Genomic DNA, 19,217 nt, shown 5'->3' on the forward strand with positions numbered 1-19,217 from the left:
ATTTCATCATTATTACTGGAACCTCAGTTGAAGTTGAATGGTCTATTCTAATTTATTTATATATTTTTTGACAGATATTTGAGACATGAAGACACAATATTTGAAAATTCTTTGCATAAAAATATTTAGATTATGATCAATATTAACAACAGCAACTATTATGTAGGCCTAAACTCCTTCCTTAACAAATATCATTTAAAACAAATTCCAATTGATAGGATATTTGTGCGTGTAAATTGATGTATATACATAAATAAATCACTGAACTTTAAAGTGATTATATGTGTTGTGCTTTGAGATACAAGAACGTACTATGCAAGTTAATCAAGCCCTTGTATCCCAAAGATCTGCAGATGACTTAAAATTCAATCAGGCTACGTAATGATTGCTGATTATTTCAGCATTAATTCGTATATTTATAATGATCATGTGATTTGTATCCAGAAACCACAAGTCACTCCCGGTTACTTGATAACACATGCTTTAGAAGAGTTAGGAAAATACTTTTAATATCTGTTTTATTAAACTGTACACAAATAAACCCAATTTATGAATACTTTAGAGGCTCTTTCAGATTAAAATTTAATCTGGACATCAAAATGCAAGGACACTCTCCCAGGACCTTTATTACATAAGCATGCTACAAGATTTTAAAAAAAATGACATTTTTATCTATAAATGGTATCTATACACAGTAATTTGAGTAGTATTAACAAAATGATGAAAATCACATACATAAATACTGTTATATTCAAATCTGCTAGATAGACATTTTAAGAGTCTCACAAGTGTACATTTTGTACAAAAGTAACTTGTCAAAAGTACTAAACACCAAACATGAAAAAAAAAGAAAATCAGTGCATGGAGGTCTGTCAACTGATTTCACGGTGCAAAAAAAAGCAACTTCTGACTGTTAATTCAACTAATTACAATGGTCATTAAAATCTAAACATAACAAATATTAATTGCTACAACCTTTGCAAACATTTTCTTACCACAGCTCTCAATTCACCCTGGATGGAAATATTAATTTTATACAATGTTAATTTTTCAGGCAATGTGCACAAAACTTAGTGGAATGCCAACCTTTTTTTAAAAATCTTAGGATCATATATATATACACACATGTGTAGTGCACCTGATGTTAACAGAAATTAGTATGACACAGAATCCTGGCCAGCAGTTTAAAAATGCATAAATTTTCCATATGATCTTATTGTTAACTTAAAAAGGCAGTTAGAAAATGCAAACTTCTCGAATACATAGCAATAAGAATGTAAACAAACAAGTTTTTAATTCAGTTGGATGCCTTTTTACACTGTTAGGTTTCCATCATATGACACAAATAAATGTTATGATATTATAATTATGTAGCCATCATATTGCAGATGGACTACATCATGTGGTATGAGTAAACCCAAAGTCAATGACAAATACTATAGTTAATTTATTTGCATATCTGATTGATGCAGAACTCAGAACAGCCTTAAAACATGCCAATTTTGCAAATAATTACACCAAGACAAACTGTTTTAAAGCTTTAATGTTAAATTAAAATTGAAACAAAACGCAGTGACTAGAAGTTAAAAGCCAGATGAGGACTTTTAAAACTGATCAAGAAAATGTCTGCATCAATGTTTTTAACATGGTTTAAGTGGCCTCTGATGAAAAATCTGTAAAATGTCATAAAATGTTATTTTTACTGAAATACTTTTATTACAGTATCAGAGTCCAACTGATTCAAAAGGAAATGTCTCTATTGGTCAAGCAAAGGGAGGTCCTTGAGTAAGATTCATCATGTAATGGTTAGTAACTTTTCTTTATGCAGAATCTTGGTGCTTCTGAATGATAGGTTTCAAAATGACAGTTTGAAGGACACTTTTCTTTCTGTTTTGCAAGTCAGAGGAAAGAAGATGAAAACATTTAGAAAGATAATTGTCATCCTGGATTAAAAATGAGAAATGGTGCTAAATGTATAAATGCAATCATGCATGAGAAAAGGTACCAGCAGATGGATAAATGGTTAGCAAAGGGCTTATAGTCTGTGATAACGCTTAAACATTTCTTGACTCACATTGTCTCCTCGAAGGGTTGAAATGTAATGTATTGGTAACATTACGGGTTAGCTTTGGCAGATATCAAAGAAGAAATTTGAAATTGCCCATGAACTGTCTAGCTTCTACCTTCTGGGCCTCATTCTTATTGTCTGATACTAACTTCCACCCATAATATGCAGGACAGGCAAAAGTCAGAACTAATGCAAGAAGTTGGGAGTAACTCATGATAGCAGGAAGCCCAAGGTAATCTTGTGGGAAGAGAACCTTTGTGCCTCTACAAGGAAGCTGTAAACATTAATATTGAAAGAAAGATCACTTCCCTGGATCTTGAATGATCAGCTAACTTGCAACGATCATTTCTTTTTTGTGGGATGGAGAATGTGAGGGCTTCAGAATTCCCAAGACAAAAATGAATTTGCCATTTAATTTGTGTTATAGCTCCTGAGTAGAATTTCCATGATCAAATAGTTAACAATGATGGGAAAAGGGTACCCATATATTGGGCAGGCTGCAGGAACCCACTTGCTCTGCACAGTTCTTATCAGCAAAGGAATAACAAGGTTGAAGAAAACTGCCAATTTCTGCTTTTCTATGACTGGTGTGCTTTGTGAATTATTGTATTTAAAAGGGGAAACACATTTTAAAATAGATTTGATTCAACATTATACTTGGTGGTCTTTATTTAAAAAAAAATAGATGTATGCCTACCTTCAAAGGACAAAACTGCTAAGGAAACATATCTAGACAATAGCAATAAAATTCTAATGCAAAATATTTGTTCTTTGGTTGAATTGAATGCAAAGCTTTGAAAGAATGGAGCAGAATCAGGGACATGCAAACCTTTAACAGTTAAAATGAATTGATATTCAGAAGAAGATATTTCCTTTAAAAACTTAAAATGGTTTATTGTATGTTTTCATGACAGAGAATTTTAAAAATAGCTAACTTAAAATAAATAAACATTATGAAATATTGGAATGAATAAGTCGTTATCACAAGCAGTATTGCTTTGCATATATGTAATATAAACATTGTTTATATATTTACTTGCATTAAGTAAGCCTGTAGTTCCCTGCCCAGGCATGCAGAATGAAAATGAATCAATATTGCTGAACTCTTTAAGAGTTTACCCAAGCCAAATTTAATAAGCATGCACAGTTTTAGATTTGTTAAGCCAGCCCCAGCAGAATGCATTGGCATTAAAGAGCACAACAGTGAGGTTAACTTGTAAACTGGTAATCCTCCCATTTATACTCTGGGCAGGAAACTCACCACTACATCCTACATCACCAGATGATGGGCATTTACACCTAGGAGCTCTGTTGCTCCCCAGATTTGCCTTGTGCACTTCTGAGTTCTTGCACAGATCCCATATCTGCAGAAAATAATCAAAGCATTTCATATGGATCAGTTACCCACCAAAAATCTTACAATATTTGTAATTTAACCTTAGCGTGAAGCAAATTGCTTAATTACCAGTGCCAAATATACATCAAATAGAGAGAAGGGAAACTAATTCTTCTTTTCATCAATGTCAAGACTAGATCCTGATTAAAAATCAAGCTGAATTTACAGTTCAATTTTATGTCCAAAGCAAAATGTCAATGGTTTTGGAATACAAATTCACTCGAAAACGTGGTCTGAAAATAACAAATCCAAGTCATTCCAAACTTGATTACATATTTAAATAATTATGTTCATTATTTTTAAACAAAAGTTAACTGCCACAGAAATTGGACATCATGATATTAAATAAAAATAGGGCCATTTAAGTTCAAGACATAAAAGCATACTATTTTGTCTGAAATTCTTATTAATATTCTGTTATTTACCAAACATGGAACACATGAAGATAAAATTCTAATCTAAATAATGTGAAATATGGAAACAGTAAAAAAAGATAGTGAATTAAATAAATATTGTGAATAATTGGTGGAACCGACTACAACTAAATTTGGAATTTAAAATATCTTTTTATTTTAACCGCAAACAATTAGAATCCAGCTACTTTTAACAAATGGGCCCAGCTCCTAAAAATACCAGATGCATTTGTAACATTTAAGATCAGGGCCTTTAATTACCTTGTACTTCATAATTGTTTGCCTTCAGTAATGATTAATTAATTTGTTTATCTTCAGTAATGATTCATGTCTATTTAAAAGTTCCAAAAATATTCCCAAATCTTGAATGGTCAGTCAATCTTCGATCCCTAGCCAATGGATTGGAGGACCTAATTTTAGATTACAATACCTTAAAAATTTGCTAAATCTAAAAAAAAATCAGAGTAAATGTCAGATGAACTAACTCACTCTCCAAAAATATTTCTCTTACTTTTGACATGAAACAGAAAACCAAAATGCATGATAACAATGAAGAAGAATAAAATCAGGACTCAGCACCATACAAGGAAATAAAACAATTAGTTTAAATATAAATGGATAATCTTCATTACTTATAATTACAAAAACATAAATGCAATAATATATTTACATATTTGTAACTGTTAGTAAGTACTGCACACGTTGCTGCAAAGTTACCAATTACATACAGAAGAAACACTCAGCAAGGAATGAACCAGCCATGGGAGTGGGATGGAAGAAAATGGTGCAGGGGAGGGAGAAACATGCATCACATTACACTTTAATATTTTTAAACAAGCAAGATAAATCTTTTATTATTAAATCAACATTACAAATACATGGATTATATGCAGCCTTTAATGCTAATCTTTTTAAAAAGAACCAAAAACCACCTCTGGTTCAAAATTAAGAAGCCCTTGGTGGATTTAACACTTGGAATTCAAATATTTGTAAAAGAGGATAAGTTTCTGCATTAGATTGCAGTTGTTTCTGTGGACATGCTGCAACATTGAAACTTTGGAAAAACATTTTACTTTTAAAGATTTGAAAACTATAGAACTAAATTCCTTTAGTGCTTTTTCTCCAAATTTATTTTGACTGAAATGGACATTTGCTTATGTTATTTTAATATTTTAACAAAATCTACAGCACTCCGAGATATGACCCTTAACCATTAAATTGGTTGTCTCATTTTAATAAATAGACATTTTAGATGCAGATCATTGACAATTTTGTTATACATTAAAATAAAAATGATCTTTTAAGTTTTTAAATTAACTTAGAAATTAATCAATATTTTCAAAAGTATACTCTATACATCTCAGTTGTCCAAGGGGACTTTGTTTCATTCTTTTAATACATCTAATTGCAATTTTCTGCTGGCTTTTTAGCAATTACAGTACAACATTTTAATGGTGAAAATAAATGTACTGTTATTTCCATTTTTTAAAAATAATATAAACAACAATATACTAACTGCTGATTTTAATGCATCAATTGAGGAATTGGCAGGAGTTTGTCAACCAGATATTATTAAACGATTAATGGTAGGGGAGAAATATTAAAATGTCATGCTGAATTATTATGTGCAATGCACAGTATAATTTTTTTTCTACAAATGAAGTAACCATTAGTTAATGCCACATTTTTATATCCTATACTATGATCTTACCTGCTCTTTTATTTATATCACAACGTTTCAATAAAACTCAGGGTGCCCACTGCAAGACTAATTGAATAACATTTTAACAATAAAGATATACAGAAACTTGGAAAACATATCTTCAAAACATGCTGAATGTTAAATGAAATTTTGAGATTCTGTATAATTCTCAGTTCAAAAGTCATAATTTGTAGTTTTTGTGAAAAGTTTGCCTATTCAGAAATGATACTCAAAACGAAACTAAACTACAAAGAGATTATTTTTGGAGTTCATTTCATCTTTAAATTATGTGGTTCTGAGGTGAATTATTTTGAGCTGGGTTAGATGTTGCAGGGCATCCAAATCAGCATCGAGAAACACACAACAGGAAAATGTCATTTACAATGTTCCTTCTACTAATCAAACGTTCTGGTCCTGAAATTTATGGCATATTTTGAAATTACACAAAGCATACTAGCAACTTAACAAACCTGTAACTAATTACAGACCGATCCTTTACAAACTTTTCATGTCATTAGTTTTGATAAAAATTCACTTAATCAATTGCATCACATTTCCTGCCTATCCCAGAGCAAAATTCTGAAAGCTTGGATGTAGTGCTCATTTCTGCTACAATGTTTCCTAATAACGTGCAATTATCTGTTTGCAGTCATTGAGGATAAAAGATAAATAAGCTCAATCTTTGGAATTCTCTCAGATGCCCATGAATGGCATTTGTTTTATAAGAGGGGATTGTGCAAGTGCCCTAAAGGATGAGACACATCATCCTTGAAGGGTTATGTAGCCTACACCTGCTTCTCTTTCACAAAGTTGTATTATATTGCCTAATAACAAGTTGCAAAACAAAACTGGCTTCAAAATGCTAGATTTACAATAATCATAGCATCTTGCAAAGTACATTTTTGAAAATTTTAGTCAGTGTGAAACAATTCCTCAAAACTACTATTAAAGTTTTCTGATGCAAGTTATTTTTAAATTCAAAAGGTCTCTATTTCAACTATAAAAATAAGCAACATTAATATTCTATCAACATTTTCAAATATTAAAGTTTGAAACCTAATTTCATGGAATGTGGTTATTAACAGTATTTAACACTTTACAAGCTCAAAAGCTCAAATTGATATTTATTCATTAAATCTTGAAGTTTATTTCCTACAAGGAGTTTGTTAGCCAATATATCTGATTTAATAACAATACATGAAATATGAAATCTAAATGAACAAAAAGGCTGTTTGCTTTTCTGTTTTCATGTTACATCTTGAAACAATTATTTCTATTTTTTAATTCTCTTCTGTTTGTTCCTCTGGGATTTGTGATTCTCCAATTGTTACACTCGTATAAAATATCCAAGTTTCTCTTTGCACTGTCCAATGGCAGCCCATTTGAAATTAATAACTCATCAGATATACTTTCATTTAGGGACCACATTTTTCTGACTACGTCAGAAAAAAAAGAGCTGACTCGAGAGCCTAATCAACTTTAAAACACCGTTTCTCTGAGTGCAAAAGGACACCTTCCTTTATCAAAATGCATTTTACCTTGTACATCTAAGAAACAATGAAAAAACCAGTTGTAAGCATTACAATCAATTGATCTTGTGTTCAGCAGACAGATGATCTTCCTTCAAAAAATGTGATACTTTTAGATTCCGATCAAAAAGGATCAAATCCAAATCATTCAAAATGTAAATTAAATTGATAATGAAAGTAAGATTCAGCACTAAAGTTTCAATGGACGCACTAAGAAATGCATTTCTGTACAGAATTTCAGATAAAACCTGAGGTCTAACTTATCAATGCACATAAAAAAAGGGCTAATTTGATGTCTATATTTAAACAAAATATATTCCAATATTCTGTTAATATTACAGTATAGATGTCATCATTTTGCCTCATACCTCTCTGTTTGTGTTTTTACTTTTTCTGAGACCTATTATTTTAAAATCTTCAAGCTGCTATTTAACAGTCCCTTAATAATGTCAAACACATCCATATTCATACCATACAGTCTGTTTGTCTTCTGACATTACTGAAGGGGAAACAGAAACATTTATATTTTCTTCATTAGAGGGGGTTGTATCACTGATGAGAAGAGAATTTAATCCACTGCTCTCCTGATTCTCAAGTTTAATCAGTTCATCAGTTTGCTTTTCCTCTGAGGACTGTAAAGTTTTAATTGGTGACACCAAAGCAATATCAGTTGGGTGTGTTTTGGCTTTCTGAGGCAGAGTACTGATGGGATTGGTGGATAAAATGGATGAAGAAAATTGAACTCTGGTAGAGGAAACCATTCCAATTGGGTCAGATGCTGCACTAATGGATCCAGATACAATATCAAGGCCAAGAGATGAGGTTGATTTTGAAATGATTTGGTCTTTCACACTATTTGAAGCAGAAAAAACCTTTTGGATATTTAATGGATTGACATCAAAATCCAGTGATTGACTATTGCTACAGGGCTGGATTAATTGTGATTTCTCCAAATTAGATGCTGTTTTAAAATAGTAAGCAACATGGTGAGGAAAATGAGTTTGGTGGTAATGATTTACTTGGTACTCACTGGTGCTTGTGACCACTTTCCCTGGAGAAGGATCTATTGATACAGGTGCTCTATTGTCTCTTGACATGAATTCATGGATGCTTGTTCTTCGACTTGAACCTTCTGCTGTAGAAATCACATGACTTGCACGGGGTAGAGTAGAAGAAGTGGTGCAGTATATTTGGGATGGTTGGTGTGGCACAGTTGGTAGTTTGCAGGTAGATCCAGTCTGTCCTTGGCTTAGAAATATTACTTCTTTTGAGGTGTTTGCAATGTGTATATGGTCTGGATTTCGAGGACTTGACTTTACGTACTGGCCAGGCTTTTGCAACTTGCCACTGAAAGAGTTGTTCTCTAATCCTCTAGGTGATTTGACATTCATACTATTAGTAAGATTTTGATTTAATTCTTCATTTCCAGTTAGTTCCAGCAGATCTGTTGTGTTTGTGAAAACACTTTCTAGGCTCTTCTCATGATCTTCAGATTGCATCTGTACAAAAAATTAGAATAATTGAATATTAAGTATATTCATAGATTTACAGCACATGCTACAATAATTATTGCTTTAGTTAGAACATTGTATTCAAGTCAGCAAACTTTTCAATATCTAGAGTTAATACATTCACAATTTATTTTCCAAGAATCAGTGTGAATATGAATATGGTAAACAGAATGCTATTTTGTGTGACAAAGAATTGAAATGGAACCAATATATTTAAAAAAAGTCACAAAATAGTTTAGATTTTTCTTGATTTCATTTTCCAGTGAGAGCTGCCCCAAGGAAGTTCATTGGATGTCTTTTTCTCTTTTCCCACACCCCCATCACCACCATAAGGATGAGATGTATCCTGCCAATATCAACAAATCATGTCAGTGACTGATTGGCAGGATGCAACTGTTAAATACAATCAAACAACCATGTTCTTTCAGGAAGTTGAGCACAAAACTGAAAGGAACAATGAACTGCAGATCAGGCAGCACCCACACAGTCGAAATTGTCTGTCAACACTTCGGTTCGGGATGCATGTGCAAGATTTAACACCATTAGAGTGGTTATTGCAGATAAGAAAGATATGGGAAGAGATGTCAGAATAGGTTTGAAACAAAGACTGTTCCATATAGCCTGGAATATGTGGGGCTGATCTCTCCCTTACTGGGTTCCACTTTTAACAATACTGAATTCCAGTTTCACAGCATAATCAACAAAACACCATTCAAAAGCAATCCACAAATTCTAGGTTTCAGCACACATATGAACCTGCACAATCTTACTGGCACTTAGATAGCCTAATGTGAGCATATATGAGCAGCAATGTTTACATTTACCCACTCAATCCAATCAAATGATTTTGAATCAGGATAACAATATAAGAGTTTCTTTGGTAAGAATACTGGAAGCAACCAAAGAAATAACTTAGAAGGATCAAGAACAATTTCTGTGTACTAACCTCTGATGATTGGGTTATGTTACTTTCCTCCAAAAACTGCTGTAAGGTAACTATTTCACTTCCAGGTGATGTAGCTTTATTCCTTTGCAGTGAGTGATTTTGGCCATCATCAATTACAAGTTCTTTCTTTTGGAAAGAAATGTCGTTTTTCAAATTTTGTGCATGATGACTAGATGAAAGGCCACTATTTGATAACAAGTGACTGTCATCATCTGGACGATATTCTCCACTGCTATTACTTTGAAATCTACTATGACGACCATTACCTGCACCTGCTTAAGGCAAAATACGTCAATGCATAAAATCTAGCCTTATCCAGCATAAAACATTGTTAGTCACAAAGAACAACACTGGCATTTTGGTTCAAAACAACCATGATTAATGCAATGGCAGATGACACCTTTTTTTGGTATTTTAGCTGCACAGATAAGAATCTAGAATTTGTTTGTGCTGGCTACACTTTTCCAACAATTTCATGCCTACTTAGCAAACAGAATATTGCTTCAAAAAAGCAATATAATGGCACAAATTGAAACTCTTTAGCCTGGCACCCTTAGGACCTGACTGGTGCCAAACCACAGAAATCTGGACCACAGACATGGTCCACAATCATCTTCATTTGAGGAGGGAAATTGTTCTTTTTAAATCCTGACACTTACTGAAAATGGTTTAGCAACCATTAAAATGTCTGTAACCCAAAGTTTCGGCAAATCTGAAATGTTGTTAGTTGATTTTGCAAAGATTGCACTGGTAGGTTAATTAGCTGCAGATGAGTTGAGATCTTAGTTAATTTTAGGTCTTATTTTAGAATTAGTTAATTAATACACATCCGTACTACAGATTCAAAATGTGCCAGAGAGTACCAACATGGATCTGAAATCTTCATCTTTTGGGTATAGTTTTACCAAGTTATATTATAAATAAAACCTGCTAAATCGGACAAGAAACACAAGCACCATTTTCTTGTTTTTTTTTTAAAAAACTTTTGGTATATATGAAAATGTTCAACATCATGAGCTTAAATATTCATCCTAAATTTCACTGTATTTCAACACAAAGCCTGAATAAAAGTGCAAAAGGGAAAACAATGACTCTTTATAATGGAAATGATTTTTAAAAATCAGCCAAGGCATACCTTTTGCATCGTGGGATGAAGCATTATTATTGTTATTGCTACTGGATGTCCTGCTACTATCAAGGCTGGCTGGTCTGGAAGCTAAATGGAGATTGGGAAATAAAAATGAGCAGATGCCACTTTTATCTTTGACTGGAGAAACAGCTGAAGCATGGATGCATGCAGTGTGCCATAGACTGAACATGCCCAAGGTCAAAAAAGAGTTGTGTCTTACAGATCAGAAAGCCAAGAATTTTCGAGGCAGTCCAATTGGACACTTTAGAACACAGCACTACAGGAAAAGCAGATAAACAGAATCATAAAGGTATAGCAGGACAGAAATAAAACAGTTGACCTTTCAGGGAAAAATCTATAGTTAGTGGAAAGTCAGGTTATTTCATGCTTAATACATATATAGAACATGCAAGAAAATGGGCATGATAGAATGACTTACTACAAATGTGACAAGGCACTCTGCATACTGTAGAGCTGCTAAGGTCAGGGGCTGCATTATATTCATAATAATTATGCTGTAACCCTTCTAGCTCAAAAAAGGAACAAGTACAAATGTTAGCAATTTTAATAAGTGGATAAACTTCATCACAGCAACTACCTTTGATTAGTAATAAATGTACTTTTCAGTCAAACTATTATGTTCAAAAGATTTACAAATTAAGACTATCAAACAAAAATAAAAAAATATAATTTTATCCACCATAGTATCTTTTTGAAGATTGCCTATAGTTCTCCATCATCCTTTCTCATTCTTTTCATCTCAGTAGCTTAGATCCAATATAATGAAACCACTTGGTTAATGAACATTTCCCTTTCATAAGCTGACAATACTACAGTAAGTTTCCTCCCTTGAAGATTTCATGCCTTAAACAATATACTCTTCTGATTAAAACTTTAAAGTGAATGTTGGTTAATAATTTAAAAAAATGCTTCTGGGTCTAAGCAACAATAAAGGATCAATTTCCCAGAAAAGATTGGCATCTCCGAAGTATATCTTAAGTTTCCTTGACCTCAATCTTTTAGACTATGGTAGTTCTATCATGACTTTTCTCTTCTTTCAATTTTCTTTACTTTTGCAATATTTAATGAGAAACAAATGAATTCATTATATATATATATATATGTGGAGGCAATAGGAAAAGTGAAACTTGATTGTATGTTATGATATTTCAAATGTTCACTTGCAGAAGAGCAAGGTAAAAATGTGTAGAAGAACTAGGTTGAATGTTCTGCTGAGTTGGTTTCTGATTTTTTTTTCCCCAAAGCTAATTCATCTGTGAAGGGACTGCTAAAGATGGCAACTGAGAAGATCTTGGCCTGGAAATTCAATCATATTATACATGTTTAACTGTTATGATTGGTTTCTAGCATAAAATTGATTTCCAAATTTGATGATGATCTTAAATGTGTGGAGACTTTCCAAACTACACTTGTGCCTGCACAGTATGTCAATGAATAGAGAGTACAGGTGAAATCAATGCAATATACACTGGAAACTGAATCATGGACTTGAGAATTAATACATAAAGAGTGTATAACAAAAGCAGTGAACCTGTGTGACAGGATATTCATGTACTTGCAGATTTGTAAAAATTACTTGAATAGGAGTTAACCATTTTCAAAGGGGCTCAAGATTACAGTCTGGGGCCTTTTTGAGAATCTGAGTGACCTTTGAAATCATGGCTGCTTATCATTTGCTGCATACTATGGCAACCTGAGTGATCATCCTGCTAGATATCCAGCATGATCAAGAGCAAGGGAAGGAGATCTGAAAGCAAGATTGACTTATGGGATGGGGGTGGGGGGGGGGGGGGGCGGCGGGAGGCAGTGGCCCATAGTAAAGGAATTCTGACTGGAATGTCTATATTCTGGAAGCCACATTCTTGTGACTGAGCAATAATCTTATGAGCATTCTTATGACAGCAATAATCTGTAAGATACTTTTCAAAGCAAAGATTTTGTCAGCTTCTGCAAGCTATGCAACATTGCCTTTAGTTCAAGCTGAACATAACCTCGCCTAAAGAATAAACCTTTTGGCACAAAATGCAATTGTTATTTGGGCAGAGCAGGAAATCAGGAGACAAAGAAGTGGAATAAGTTTAAGATTCAAGTTTCAAAAATCAATTTATTGAAATCACATGGCATTTGCCTGATCTTGGTATTGTTTCTGGGAAATTGAGGGATGAGAAGAGTGAAATAAATTTAAAAGCTAACAGGTGCCAATGTTTAAGATAGGTTAGGATTAAAGAGAAACTTGGTGGAGGATCAGTTATTTTATGTACAATCTTTCCTTGATTTCATATGTGGCCATGGCTAAAATCTACTTCAAAAGAGTGGAAGCTCAATGGACATTGATTAGTTATTTTGCAGAAAGATGAACAACAAAATACATGAAGCATGGCAAATAACTAGCAAAGCAATGTCGCATGCAGGAACAACAAAAGTATTATGAAAACAAAAAAAAGCAGAGAAGTATCTTGCATGAAAATATTTGCAGCATATTCATGTCAAATGCAAACTAAACATACACCTCAGGCACACGTATTATCATCCTGTTAATGTTTATACATTACAAATAATATTTACCTCGACTTCTTGATCCAGTGCTGGAATTGTTGATGTTTTGTTCATCAGATAACATATTTTCATTGGAAGCGATGCCTGGGAAATAGATTTTTATTTATTGCAATGCAAATGCTATTATTACCATAAGTACTGTAAATAATATTTAAAACTTATTATCAAAATGCAATAATAATGTAATCATTACTAAAAATAAATAACAAATTAAAAACCTTATCAAAAGCAGTTTTCATCAAATGTCTATAACTTAATTTGAAATACACATCAATTAAGAGAGAAGTACAGACTTGTCGTTGTAACATTCTCACCAATATGCTTTACATTCCAATGAGAAAATGCAGAATAAAAAAAGTTTTAGAACATAGAAATAAGTTCTGGAGTCCAAACTGTCCATGCTGATCAAGCTGCCTACCTAAACTAGTCCCATTTGCTTGTATTTGGCCAATATCCCTTTAAATTTTTCCTATCCACATACCTGTCCAAATGCCTTTTGTACGTTGTAACTGTACCTGGCTCATCAATCCCTTCACCAGTAAAAAAGGTGCCCCTCAAGTCCTTTTTAAATCTTTCCCTAATCACCTCAAATTTTTGCCCTCTAGTTTAACACTCACCAAGCCTTGGAAAAAGATTACAACTATTTACCTTATCTATGATTATATCTATCTTTATAAAGTCATCACTCAGCCTCAACACGACAAGCAGAAAAGTTCTTATCCAAAGTTCACATTTCAAATTTATTGTCTGAGTACAGACATGACATCACATACAACTCTGATTCTTTTTCCTGTGGGCCAGGCAGAATTTCTTCTATCAATAATGGTAAAATCTACTCAAGAAAAAAAGATACAGTATTGAAACAAAAGAGAAATGTAAACTAAGAAAGAAATATAAACAAACCAACAGTACAAGACAGAAAACAAAAATTCAGTAATAAATAATGTGCAAAGTAAGAGTCCTTAAATGAGTCTGTTGTTTAGAAGTCTGATGGTGGAGGGGTAGCAACTGTTCCTGAACCTGATGGTATGAGCCTTGTGGCACCTGCACCTCTTTCCTGATGACAGCAGCGAGAACAAAGCATGTCTTGGGTGGTATGGACCATTGATAATTGCTGCTGGTCAACTGCAGTATTCCATGTATATTTTCTTGATGGTGGGGAGAGTTTTGCCTATGATGTACTAGACTGTGTCAATCACCTTTTGCAGGGCTTTCTGCTCAGAGGTATTGATGCCATTCCTGACAAGCTTGTGACAGTAACATTGTGGTGAATATTTTCCAGCTTAATGATGTCTTTTCTGTCATTAGATAACTATAACTGCACACAATACTCCAAATATGATCTAACCAGTATCTTGTCCAGTTGTCCACTTAATCTCCTCATAATTCTGTGTATCTCACTCAAATCCCCTCTCAGCCCCCTCTTTTCCACAGAAAACAATACTTTACCCAATCAACAATTTTGTTGAATTTCCTCTGCATCCTCGCCAATTCCACAGAGGTTGCATTAAACTTTTTGAAAAGCATTACAACAATATCTTGCAAGAAATACTTAAAAATAGGGCAGCACAGTTCAATGCTCTTACAGTGCCAGCAAACGGGAATTGAATCTGGCACTGTCTGCAAGGAGTTTATATTTTGACAGAATATAGATATGTTTTTTGGAGATAAATTGGGGCAGACTTTAGTGTAGGTCACATACAAACACTTTAAAACAGATCTTATTTAAAATACTGGAGCTCTGTCCATGCTTGACATGTCGGGGCCAACAATCTTTGCAGAAGCTTTGGAGAGTGCCCAAAAAACTTCACTAATGGAATGTTGTTTACAAAAAGGCAACAGATGAAAGAGTTTGTCAGAGCCGCCTTCTGTCTGGAGAGGAAATTGCTGTTCTAAGAGGGTCATGTGGTTTTTCAAGCAGAGAGAGTAAAACAGGCTATTTCACTGAGAGAGAGAGAGAGAGACACACACACACACACAGATCACTTCTACAGTGTTATAGGCAGCAACAGCAGCTGGGACTGGAACAGAACAAGCTGGCAAGCTTGTGGAAAACCTCATTTGGAAGACGGGTTGTGAGTTCTTAGTTCAGCCTGGTCAAAGCCATTGTGGTTCATGCAAGAGGAGAGGACTGGCTGTCTAATGTTTCACTTGCAATAAGAGAAAAAAGGAACTCTGTGGTGGCCTGAGAAAGAGGTTATAATTTGGAGAAACCTGAGGGCGCAAGTTTCTTCAGCAAGACACTGAAGTGGCTGGGTGTCCATTGTACAACAAATATCTCTCTGAAAACTGACAAGAACCTTCCAGAGTAGTAACCATTTACCTTTCAAGCACCAAAGCCTGGTGAAATTTATAAATGTTAAATTCTATGCAAAGTATAAGAATTGCCTGCAACCAGTGAACTTGGAGGAATGAGAAGTGAGATTGAACTGTGAACCAAAGAACTTTTCTGAACTTACACACACATTACATACATGTGCGCTTAGAATTAGAAGGGGGTTAGGTTAGTTCAGTCAAGTTAAGTTCAGTTAAGTTAAAGTGTGATTCTGTTTTCATGTTTAAAGATAATTAAAAGCAACTTTTGTTTAAGTAGCCATTTGTCTTGGTGAATATCTATTGCTGCTGGGTTTATAGATCCTCTAGGCTCGTAACAGTATGTCCTCCCCATGTCTGTGTGGATTTCCTCTGGGTGCTCCAGCATTCAAAACATACTGGGGGGTTGTGGGTGAATTGGATGTAATAGGGTGGCACATGCTTGTGGGCCAAAAAGGCTGTCACTCAAAATTTACATTTAATAATTTAATGACACTTTTAATCTGACTTCTTTTGAAAATTTATGGATTTCTTTGAATTTTGGATGGAGTTATCTCCTTGTAAGGCATGGCTGCAGTTCTAAGACTGGCGGCTGGCTAACATTGTGTCTTTATTTGAAAAATGCCACAAGAACAAGCCAGATGACAGGTAGATGAGTATAACATTAATCATGGATAAGTTGCTGGAGGGGAATCTGAGGGATAGGATCTACATACATTTGGAAAGACAAGGACTGATTGGGGATAGTCAGCATAGCTTTAAGCATAAGAAGTTGTGCCTTGAGTTTTTTGAAAAGGTGACCAAGGAGATTGATGAGGGCAGGATGGTAGCTGTTGTCTTCATTGCAGTACCTATCTTAATGATTATTGACCAGTGACACTTACATCAACAATGATGAAGTGTTTTAAAAGGTTGCTGTTGAAGCATATCAGCTCCTGTCTGAGCAGTAACATGAATATGTTCCAGTTCGCCTATCATAGCAACAGGTCTATGGCAGATGCCATCTCACTGGCTTTGCACAAAGCCCTGGAACACCTGGACAGTAAAGATGCATTCATCAGGATGCTCTTTATTGACTATAGTTCAGCATTTAACAACATCATCCCCTTAAAAATGATCAGCAAACTCCAAGACCTGGGACTCAATATACCATTGTGTAATTGGATCATGGATTTCCTCACCTCCAGACCACAATCAGTGAGGATCGGTAAGAACAGCTACTCCACAATCTCCATCAGTACCGGAGCACCACAGGGTTGGATTCTTAGCACCCTGCTCTACTCATTTTATGTGTAAAAATGAGTGACTTGGTACAACAAACACACCATCTAAAAATTTGCAGACGTTACCTTGGTAGTGGGTTGTATAAAGAAAGGTGAAGAGTCAGCATACAGGAGGGAGAAGGAAAAATTGGCTGAATGGTGCATCAACAATAACCTTGCACTCAATGTCACCTAAATTAAGGAGCTGATTGTTCAGGAAGGGAAAATCAGAGGTATGCAATCCAGTGATCCTTGGGGGTTCAGAGGTGGAGAGGGTGAGAAAATTTAAGTTCTTGGGAGTCATTATCTTGGAGGATCTTTCCTGGACCCAACACACTAATGGCATTGTAAAGAAAGCATATCAGCACCTTTACTTCCTCAGGAGTTTGCAGAGGTTTGGTATGACACCAGAAACACTGGCAAATTTCTATAGATGTGTGGAGGAAAGTGTGCTGACCAGCTACATCATGGTCTGGTACAGGACACCAAAAATTCTACGGTAAAGCCTTCCAAAAGGTAGTGGACACAGCCAGGACATCACAGGCAAAACCCTCCCCCCATAATGAGAACATAAACAGGAAATGCCACATAGGAGAGCAGCAGCAATAATCAAGGAAAGAGGTATAGGTGCCACAAGACCTGAACCACCAGGTCCAGGAACAGTTGCTAGCCCTCTACCATCACACTCAACAACAAACTCAATCAGGGACTAATTTAAGGACTATTACTTGTGCACTTTATTGATTTTTTAAAATTCTCTCTGTATTGCAGTCCATTTCTTTACATTTGTTATCTGCTTACAGTTCTTTATTTGTTTACAATGTGTACAGTTTTCTCGCACTACCAATAAGTGGTAATTTTGCCTTGCCTGCAGGAAGAATATGATGTCATGTATTCTGACAATAAATAGGAAATCTATATCAATGCCTTTGACAAGATTCTGTATGGTAGGCTTGTTTGGAAGGTCAGTTCACATGGGATCTAGAGTGAGTTGGCCAATTGAATACAGAATTTTCTTTGTGGTAGGAGTCAGAAAGTAGTGGTGAGAGGTTGTTTTTCCAGGTTAGAGGATTGTAACCAGTGCAATCAGAGATTAGTGCTGGGACCACTGTTGTTCATCATCTAAATTAACGTCTGGGATGACAATGTATTTAGCATGGTTAATGAGTTTGCAGATGACATCAAAAATTGGTGGTATTGTGGATCGAGGAGAAGGTTACAACAGGATCTAGTTGAATTGGGAACATGAGCCCAGGAAAGAGAGATGGAATTTAACACTGACAAGTATGAAGCTTAAACAAGGGCTGCCCTTGCGCAGGAAATGATAAAGCTTTAGAATGGAACAGAGAGACTTGGGGATACAGGTGCATCGTTCCATGAGAATGACAATATAGATCGACAGGATGGCGAAAAAGGTATTTGGCACACTTGACTTCATCTGTCAGGGCATCAAGTACAGGAGTAGGGATGCCAAGCTAGAACTGAACAAAACATTGGTTCAAGTTCATTTGTCACCAGATTGTAGCAGTACAACCCGACGAAATAGCATTCTCTGGGCCATGGTGCAAACAGTGCAAAACATATATACAGACATAACACACATGTAGACAAACAATACATATATGCAGTACAAGTTAAAATAAATATTCTTAATAAATAGTCAGGGAGAGTGGTTTCAGCAGTCATTCATGTGTTTACCTGCCAAGGGAAGAAGCTGTTCCTCAACTCTGATACTACGTAGTTTTATCTCCCAATGGGTGTAGGTGGAAGATGTTGCATGTGGGGTGGAAGGGGTCCTCTCTGATTTTGCAAACCCTCTTTAAAAAACAATCCGGGGGGGGGGGGGAGTTGGGGAGGAAGAGTCCCCATTGATCCTCTCTGGCCTTTATAATAGTTTTGTGTATTGACCTCTGATCCAATGCTCTACAGCAGTGATGCAGCTGGCCAGGACACTCTCAGTAGAGCTCCTGTAGAAAGTCGACAGGCTGGTGCCCTTCTAAGGATGTGTAGTTGGCGTGTGCCTTCCTGACAGGTGAGGAGATGCGTATCCAGGATAGGTCGATTCTTAAGTGGACTTTGTACTCTCCATTACCGAGCTATTTATGTGTAGTGGAGGGTGGTAATTCCTGGTTCTTCTGAAGTCCACAATTATCTCCTTCATCTTGTCCACGCTGAGACTCAGGTCGTTATTCTCACACTATTTCACGAGATTTTTGACCTCTTCTCTATATTGTGACTCATCAATATTGCTGATGAGTCCAACTACTGTTGTGTCATCTGAAAATCTTGATGACTTTGTTGGAGCTGGATCTGGTGTTGGCAGTTGTGGGTCAGTAGTGTGAACAGGAGCGGAGTGAGCACTAAGTCCTAA

General features: G+C 35.2%; 1 protein-coding gene across 22 annotated transcripts in view; it reads right to left on the reverse strand.

Annotated features, from left to right (window-relative positions):
* Positions 1-501: 501 nt before the first annotated feature.
* LOC138760639 (girdin-like) overlaps positions 502-19,217 on the reverse strand; it is a 272,147-nt gene continuing 253,431 nt past the window's right edge. For 13 of the 22 annotated variants that reach the window (XM_069931473.1, XM_069931463.1, XM_069931460.1 and 10 more), the window contains 5 exons: positions 13,281-13,355; positions 11,134-11,220; positions 10,701-10,781; positions 9,566-9,840; positions 4,697-8,607 (listed from right to left, as the gene is read on the reverse strand). In XM_069931473.1, coding sequence (XP_069787574.1) covers positions 7,558-8,607; positions 9,566-9,840; positions 10,701-10,781; positions 11,134-11,220; positions 13,281-13,355 — 1,568 coding nt within the window. In that variant the 3' untranslated portion in view covers positions 4,697-7,557. Of the gene's footprint in view, positions 1,888-3,329; positions 3,433-3,970; positions 4,326-4,696; positions 8,608-9,565; positions 9,841-10,700; positions 10,782-11,133; positions 11,221-13,280; positions 13,356-19,217 lie in introns of those variants that run through there. The other 9 variants (XM_069931479.1, XR_011355767.1, XM_069931478.1 and 6 more) reach the window with 9 other exon arrangements.

This window comes from Narcine bancroftii, chromosome 4 (genome assembly GCF_036971445.1).
Source record: "Narcine bancroftii isolate sNarBan1 chromosome 4, sNarBan1.hap1, whole genome shotgun sequence".
NCBI classification, from domain to species: domain Eukaryota; kingdom Metazoa; phylum Chordata; class Chondrichthyes; order Torpediniformes; family Narcinidae; genus Narcine; species Narcine bancroftii.